Raw genomic sequence first — 8,898 nt, 5'->3', positions numbered from 1 at the left:
TTTTACTTTGAATAATAAGACTTAGAAACAGCTTTACTTTGAACAAAAAATTGAGATTTTAGGGGTCACATATGCCCATCTAACATATTATCAAGCATCTTGGTTCATGCTATTTTTTAATACGAACGTAAAAGGGTGGGTAAGGATCCACAACACTAGAAACGCTGGTAGTTTTCTTGGCTTAGATCATTATGAAGATGTTGCAAGTGACTTTCAAAAAACAAAATAGATCTTAAAAGACCAATTAAATGTTTTAACAAATAGCCACGCCAATGCACAAGTTGAAGCGTAGAAGAGGTAGTGCCCTGAACAACAACAACAACAAGAAAAAAATTATAAACATAATGAAAAAACGCGATATGATTTGCATTGCAACAATATGCTTATTCATCGGTTACTATATCGTTGGAAGGTGGTTGGACTCTAAAGCTACTGGATAAAACAATTGTCATGAAAGAATACCAACATGAAGGACATCAAGTGTTGAAAGAAATCGTTTGCATATCATTATGTCCAGTATGAAAGGTACCAAGTATATGGTTAATTTCTAAAAAAGGTGGTGGCAATTGGCAGCTGTAATTTTTCGACTTTTAAAAAATAACTTTATAAACGACACTTTAAAATCCTTCAGTTAAATTGACCAAATGGTCCATAATTAGTTCACGTAATTTTTCGCATTTGTTTAATTTACATATTGATGAACTTTATACACACTCAAAGGCACATGCATGCTTTATATTAGGTTTCAATGTATTTTTAAATGCAGAAGTATCTTGCGTGTGTATAAGCAAAAGGTTAACAACCCACTGTTCAGAAACTAAGCTCGAAGGCCTCTTCATTATCTTTGCCTCTAGAGTCAATTTTTTTGTTCTTTAGTTACCGTAACTCTATTTTATCCCTTTATTTGACAATATTCCTAAACAATATCGCCCGCATTAGATAAATTGCGAAATATTGATCGTCTTTTCTAAAATTAGAAGAAAAGTTGACCGGAAAATATAAATTTCCCTTGAAAAACCAACCGCTTCCTCACATCTTCGGACCGGGTTGGAGCTTCCCACTAGGACCTGCCCCGTGTCTTGCCCGAGGCGCTTCAAAACCCACAGTTGCGCGGGCTTCTCCCCCTATTTATACCCTTCTGGCGACAGCCGCCTCTTTTCCCGCCCTTCGCTGAGAAAGAAATGGCAGAGGAAGATGGCGATTTCCAGAGGGACGAGCCGCATCCCGATGATCGCGAGGATCCCGTATCCGGGGAGCTAAGGGATCGAGTCCGCCTCGCCGTAATTAAGATCGCGGAGTCGGAAGGTCTAATTTCTGGCTGGATTTCGCTTTTCCTTTCTCCAAGAACGCGCTCTCTCGTCATTTCGTTTTTTTTTATTCTTCGTCTTTTTCCTTTTTCCGTGATTTTGTTTGCATTGGCAGCTGGGAAGTATGGAATGGAAGTGTCCCAGCCGGTCGTTTCATGCATCGCCGATCTGGCTTTCAAATTCACAGGTACGAGGGAAAACCGAACTGGAATTTCATTTTCGCTATGGTTTGGTGAATGGCGAGATTCTGTTTCTTGACTACTCTTGCTCTATGGAAAAAATTGGTTTCCTTTTCTTGTTCTCGGTTTGGATACTGCGGGGTTGGAGTTATCTAGGATTGTCGGACCTTTCCTCTTCTGAGTAAGCGAGAAGCAGGTCACTTGAGTCTTTTATGTTTCTGCATCTAGGCTTGGAATCCGAATTGTCTATCTGATCTTCACGTCCTTTCTTTGGAGGATTCACGTGGAAAATTTGACTTGTTTCAATGAATTAAGCTGTTTTTCTTCAATGATTGTTACAGCACACTGCTAGTTTGCAACTAATGAAGTGTTATGAGAGACGACATGCACTCGATCTGTTTAATAAGCGGAAAAAACTAACAGGCCTGTCAATGCTATGATTCCAAACATGAAATGGATCCGGATCTAAAGTGCATACATCAATCGGATAAGATGCATCCACACGCAATCATGGGAGAGAGCAAAAATCATGGGATCACACATTAGCAGGGAGCACACCAAGATAGACAAACCAAGAGCGTAAGATCTGGGATTGAAAAAGATAAATATGACAATCTTGTGAAAATGGAAAGAGGAGATAATGATAATTCAAATGAGACCACTACAATCAAGGAAATGAATACGAGAGTGGAAACCTCCAAACGATTGCTTAAGTTGGAGGCATTGTGGATGTAGCAGAATACTCAGAATTACGTTAAAAGACTTTCTTCTTGCTTTTTGAATTTTCTGTCATGATATCACAGACAGTGCTCATGTCTGGTGGAGTAACCATTCCTTAAGAAGCAAATGTTGCCCCTTTTGGGGTCTCATTTGCTCTTTCCATTCTAAGGACACCAAGAACAGGACAACCTGCTCCTGGTAAGGGTAATCCTATCTGCATCAAGTAGCCTGAACCTGGCATGCCAATCCTAGTTTAAGCCGGGTGCTGGTTGGTCAGGGTGTAAATTTGCTGCCCAGCACATATGAGCTGGGTCTTGGGCTACCTGTTCAGCCCGTTGTATAGCTCTATTGTACATTTGATGTTCATGGAAATATAAGTACTGGTTCATTTTTTTAGCTAATATATTTCTTTATGTAATATTTTTTTGTCAGTTTTTTCCAAGATCGCATCTTTAGATTTAAAAATATCTTTGTACAAAATTTAGGAACTCTATAATACTTTATATTATGTTATGTGTACATTACCTATATTATTTTGTACAATGTGGGCTATGAAATGGACTTTTACAACATTGGTTTGATACTTTGATGTAATAGACTGTATATATCATGGGATAAAGAACAAACAGATTCATGAATTTGTATATATACTCCATTGTGTATGAGAAAGCAATGAATTTTGGAAAGGGATTATAAAAATAAGGACCATGGGAATCATGCTTCTACTTCCCCTCTTTCTCTCTTCTGGTTAATATTGCATTATCAATTAAAATTTGGATTGGACAGAATGCTCATTGAACAGTGTGCCTAGTTCACTTCAAATTGCAAGTTCTCTAGCTGGCTCGTTCTCCAAGCGAAAGTTCAAATTCCAAAACCATTTCACATCTTGGTCTAAGCAGAAAGAAGTTACGTTATTTTTGCGACTCATCTATACAAAAGGCTGTTCAGTTGGGAATGACACCATTATATGTTTTTGGGTTTAAGGAATTTTTGATGAATCAACTGTGTGTGAGTGCAAGCATGTATGTGTTTTGCACTTTTCAGGTGTGTGTAACTTGATCCCTTATTTTGTTTATGAGACCAGAACAATTGGCAAAGGATCTGGAATTGTTTATGCAGCATGGTGGCAGGAAATCTGTCAATATGGAAGATGTCATCATTTCAGGTAAACTTGACACACTTTCTTTAGACTTCCACGTTAAGCATATTGCTTCTTACATCCAGGTCATCCTGATAAGTGTGTGTTTGTGTACGTTCTTTGCCCGTAATTTCTTCAGCCCTTCGTCATTTACCAACTTCACACATTTTATGAGTTTAACTTCAAATGGTGCTTGTGTGGATTAGCACATAGAAATGAGGATTTGGCTGCCACATTAAGGTCCTTCTCAAAGGATCTGAAAGAACAGGAACCTCAAGCTGAAAAGAAACGTAAGAAAGCTGCTAAGAAGGATGAGAAGATTGTCTTGGATTGATAGATTCATCTTTGAGGTAACAAATGCCATTCTTTCTTTTCTTTTTCCAAAAGTGGGCAAAAGTTGACAACCCAAATCAACCTTTAAGTACTATCCTTGCTTATGAAGATCAAGATGATATACTGGACCATGTGCTTGTTCTTGATTCTGAAGAAGTGTATGTTCCATGACATAGATTTTGTTTTCTGAAAAAAGAAGCAGCCTATAGTTGAAAAGAACTTGAGGAGGCTGTCAAGGTATATTGTTTCTGGACTGGGCTTCAACTGAGACATGATAGAGTTGTTCTACACAGTGTGTGTTGTATATTCTTATAATTTCTGTTTTACATTGGAGGTTATTATTTTCTTTTCATTTTTTTTGTGTTGAAGGTTTTAATATAAAGTGAACTTGAGATTAGGGCATGGCCCCAGATTGGGATCATGGCCTTTCAACATCTCTCTTTTGTCCTATATCTTTCTCTTATTGCAGCTATTAACAAATTTCTAACTCTTCCAATAACATCAGCAACATGAATTCTATGACCATTATATCAAGAGGAACGTAGTGGAGCGGGAGAACATAGTGAAACCGTCAAGGTTTTATTGCAGATATATATTTCTTTTTATTGCAGATATATATTTCTTCTATCTTTGATTAGTCTAGACTCTAGACAAAGCTTTGCTATTGTAGATCTGCATTTTAGATTTACGCACTTAAAGTTTTACTCAAGATTTAGGTATTATGAACTGTAACAAGATTTGACGGATACACTTTTATTTATATACAAGGTTCGTTAAATTTGCGGACGACTTACGTTTTAATTAATGTTTTTTTGATATAAAGTAAGTTTTGAAAATTTTCTTGATTTTTTGTTAACATTTTCTTATTTTTACATTTTCAAACTAAAAAATTGTAACTTTTTTGGTGTCAGTCATGTCAAATATTGGTTTGTCTGATAGAACGTTGATTTTAAATATTTTTCTAAACTTAAGAACTTTCTTAATTTTAATTTTATTTACAACTAAGATCTTTAATATTTTTTCCGAATTCACGACCGATTCAACCGGATTTCTGAATCGGCCGATTCACCTCGGGCAATTCGAAAACTTTTTTTTACAGCAGTGGGATAGGTGATCGGGCACCCACACTATCATTCTTATTTCTGCATCGGACATGAAAGATGTTTTTGCCAAAAGGAAACTATCATTCTTATTTCTGCATCGGACATGAAAGATGTTTTTGCCAAAAGGAAAAGCAATATAAAGGGTAGCGGTGGAGGGACAAGGATCACGCTTCATGTGATGATGCAACTTCTCCATAGCGGGCAACTTTCGTCAATCCCCAAAAGGAGAAGTTTGTCTTGCTTTGCCAAGTTGGACCCACATCCACCAGGCCATGCGATTAAAATGCTTGTGCCTTTCTTCATGATGGCATTCAAATTTCCAGCCACTTGCCAATGGATTTCAGAAAACACTGAAATACTACTCGCAGTGAGGATGGGAAGCCAATCGAAGGAATAAAAACTGCAGTTTTGCCTTTTGGGCTCTGTTCGTTAATTTATGTGAGTAGTTGGGACACTCCAATCATCTTTTCTCTTCTGTTGAGGTTCAGTTTAATGGAAAATGGTGCTACTTCAGGATAGCTTATGAACTGTCCGATTACTATAAGTGCGAACCTGCCATTTTCAATTTTTCTCAAAAGAGAGCTTGGAAAGTTGCTAGGTGTTGAGATTACGTGTACAGTCTCTTCCTAAATCACATGGCTATTTTAGTTCATTAGTTTGTGCGCGTCTGCAAAAGTTTGAAAGTAGTAGATAACAAATGATTTGATTTAATAAGTGTTTATTAGCCGGCCAGTGACCACGGTATACAATATCGGGCTTGAGTTACACGTACACACAATCAATTTGATTTTGTGCAGCCCTTGTGGCCGCTTGTGAGGCCGATGGTCCTACAGTCCCTCGACAACTAGTCCAAGATACCATCCAAATGTGGCTCCACTTTCTTTTGTATTGTCTAAGTTTTTTATCATGATTGATATAATCTTTGTTGCATGCGGTTCATTTTGGATGCTATCATGCCTTCGAGAGAGAATTCTTCGAACTAATTTGCTTGACGCACTGACAGCTACGATGATCTTGGTTGGCCTGCAAATTCTGCTGTATAAAATAATTGGGTTCAGTTTGATTCTTGGCATGATTGACTGTCATGGTACTATGCCATAGTTAACCCTTGAGACTGAAAGATTTCATTCTCACAGTTAGGTCAAAATGAGAGAGTTTCACAAGGGGAAGCGCCCAAGAAGCAGTAGTTGCTCTCAGCTATCAACACCCAATGATATCTGTCCTAAGGCTTCAAAATTGTTTTAGCAAGTATATTCATAGTTGAAGGAGTTGGAAATTCTGGTTGATCAAGTGGGACACAGTTTGGGATTTTTAAGATGCATTTTCTGAGAAGTTTCTATAACTACCTCCCCTAAAAGAGTTGAAGTTTGAAATTGAATTGTTTTTATGGTACAACACCAATCAAAAACTCGATATCAAATGGTTCCAACTGAACTAGTAATACCTAAGAAGTAATTACAGGAGTTCCTTGACAAGGGATTTATGGTGCATGCATTGATTATCATGCATCATGGATGACCTATCTGATTTACTTGAAAGGCAAGGTTTGCACCATAATTGACATTCAGTTAGGATATCACCAATTGTATTTTAAAAAGACAAAAGAGTATCCCTCGGGAACTTTAGGACTAAACTCTGCACATTACAGGTTCTGGGTGATGTGTTTTGGTTAACGAATGTGCTGCTACATTTATGGATTTCATGAATAGTCTTCAAATTGTATTTGTACATGTTTGTGATAATATCCCTTGATGACCTTTGAGTGTACTCCAAGAGAGATGGACCATAAGATGCATTGAAAATTGTTCATTAGATACTAAGAAAACACAAGAGTTGTACTACAAGTGTGAAGTTTGGTTGAACAAGTTAATTGGACTGGAGTGTGGACATTAAGTGTCCTATTTATTCCAGGTGTAGCGTTCTGCTGGCCGTTGTGGATGGCACTTTTGGAAGCCAGTGTCTGTCTTCGAAGGTGATTATATGCACAGGCCTGTGCACAAGTTCGTGTGCATGATACGTGCTTACGAAAGTGGGCCAGGGCCCAATATAAGTGGGTAAGAGATACAGTTGTGCCTGAAGGCTGTGCACCGTGCAGTTAAGCTAGCCTCTTGAGGGAAAACATCAGTTGTAGATGAGTTTAGTATATCAGCAAGTCACTAAATTTTTTTTCAAACTTACTTTCCTCTGTATCTCAACCTGAGGAAGGATACTCAGGTGCCCAGTATATTCCCGCATTCCTGACAAATAACAATGTAAAACTTAGTATTTCTATCAGGATCAATGTAGAAACGTTTTTCTGTAATGAAAAACAGCTACTGAGTTCAATAATATTAAACAAAGTTTTATGCTGATGGGGACACTTATGCCTCCCTCACTGCTTAAGGGTTTTCCATGCTGTGTCACTGGTAGAAACCTTCGTCATCATCAGCTTTTTGTGCTGTGGTCCATCCATCGCTGTCGCCCTCGCCATTGCCCCTTAGTTGGAATGTTCTGGCTCCACCACTGATCTGATCTTAATAGTACTATAGAAAACTAACAGTTGCCTTGCCAGGCCGTTATTGACTTTTGAGAATCGGAGAATCGGTGATCTTTGCTCAGATAGAATCCTGGTATGCACCTTCGAAACGCTCCATGCACCAAAGCTTTGCAATTAGATATATTCCATTAACGCTCAGTCCAAGCAGGTTCAAATACTGTGCCTTCCTTTCCTGTAAATTATTAATCGACCGGGTGAAGGAAATCTTGTAATGATTGGGGATGAGCAGTTTGCTTTGGAGGATGGCCTCCCCTCCTCACATTTTAGAAAAAAAAAAATTTATATATAGATTTTTTTATTTTTTTTAAATTTGGCACATGTATAAATTCTGGACAATATAAATTGGTTCCTATGCAAATTTTCAGAATACTGCTCGGCCCAACAGGAAAAAAAAATCTCATGAGCTGCCTCAACTGGACCTAAATATAGGTTGGTACAAGTTTTTGAGTGGACATTGTTTCTGTAATGCCTTGCCATGACCAAAAGAATGACTTGGTTTGACAATCCCATGTTGTCTAACCCTTTTTTCAATACAAATTTCAGGCGATTTTGTCATCTACGCGTAATGAAAAGAAAAATTCGATGTGAATCCCATTTCAGAAATTCATGAGATATTCTCAATGAGGTAAATACCAGGCTGCTTGGGCAACGAAGAAAAACCAGACCTCTTAAATTTGGGTTAAAAAGTATTTTAAACAAAATATGAACCTCATAATGTGTTTATAAACACTAATTTTATATAAATTATATTGTAGTTCAAGTTTTTTTTTTTTAAATTGATCTCTTCTACTATCAAATTTTGATGTTATAGGAGCTGTTTATTTTTTTATTTAAAAAATACTATTAAAGTAAAAAATTGACTAGCTTAACACATGTTTCTTACCAAACCACTGAATTAATGCATGTTTCTCAACAAATCGCTCTTAAGATCATATCAATAAGGTTAGATTGCAGAAAAATTTACTTTAATAACTAATTTTAATGGATTTGGTTTTTGTCCCTTATTCAAGTGGTCAGGTCTCTCTCTCTCTCTCTCTATATATATATATATATATATATATATATATATATATATATATATATATATATAACGGAGTGCTACTATATCATCAGAATAGTAGGGTACAAGGTTCCAGGCCTGGCTTTTTGCAAGTGGGATCTGGACCACTAACATGAGCTAGCTCATCATGCTGTTTGGACTTTTCCATTTGTTTGCCCATCAATTAGCCCTTGAGTTACCACTAACACACTTAACGCAATCAATCAACAGAGTCCTATTTCTTGATTAAAATTTGATCACTTATTGAGAAAGAACGTGACTGTCAGTTGTCCCGGAGCTTTCTTCACTAAATTATTGCTGGCCTTGCGGTCTCTGGTAGTAAGGAACACGATGCCTACCTAAAATGCAGTTGGCTTAAATTATCTTTTTCATTGTTTATTTCATCCAAAGCTATTTTTCCTGCTTGTTGCTTCTTATGAGACCGAGAGAGAGAGAGAGAGAGAGAGAGAAAGAGTTGTTAAGATGGTACCACACATGATAACATAATATTAGTATGACACTTTATAAAGTTGTGTCTGGCAG

General features: G+C 37.3%; 1 protein-coding gene across 2 annotated transcripts; it reads left to right on the top strand.

The window, feature by feature from the left end:
- The first annotated feature begins 1,155 nt into the window (after positions 1-1,155).
- Positions 1,156-5,303, top strand: LOC116248485 (protein MHF1 homolog). 2 transcript variants are annotated; one of them, XM_031621294.2, is made up of 5 exons: positions 1,156-1,305; positions 1,423-1,494; positions 3,291-3,371; positions 3,551-3,694; positions 3,874-5,303. In XM_031621294.2, exons 1-4 carry the CDS (start codon positions 1,182-1,184, stop codon positions 3,676-3,678), a joined length of 405 nt encoding a protein of 134 aa, XP_031477154.1. In that variant the 5' UTR covers positions 1,156-1,181; the 3' UTR covers positions 3,679-3,694; positions 3,874-5,303. The 2 variants fall into 2 exon arrangements, with proteins under 2 accessions (XP_031477154.1, XP_031477153.1); XM_031621293.2 differs by having other exon boundaries at positions 3,551-5,303.
- The last annotated feature ends 3,595 nt before the right edge of the window (positions 5,304-8,898 follow it).

The sequence above is a fragment of the Nymphaea colorata genome, chromosome 2 (assembly GCF_008831285.2).
Source record: "Nymphaea colorata isolate Beijing-Zhang1983 chromosome 2, ASM883128v2, whole genome shotgun sequence".
Classification (NCBI taxonomy): Eukaryota; Viridiplantae; Streptophyta; class Magnoliopsida; order Nymphaeales; family Nymphaeaceae; genus Nymphaea; species Nymphaea colorata.
The sequence above is the reverse complement of the archived record's forward strand: the minus strand, read 5'-3'. Positions and strand labels throughout refer to the sequence as shown.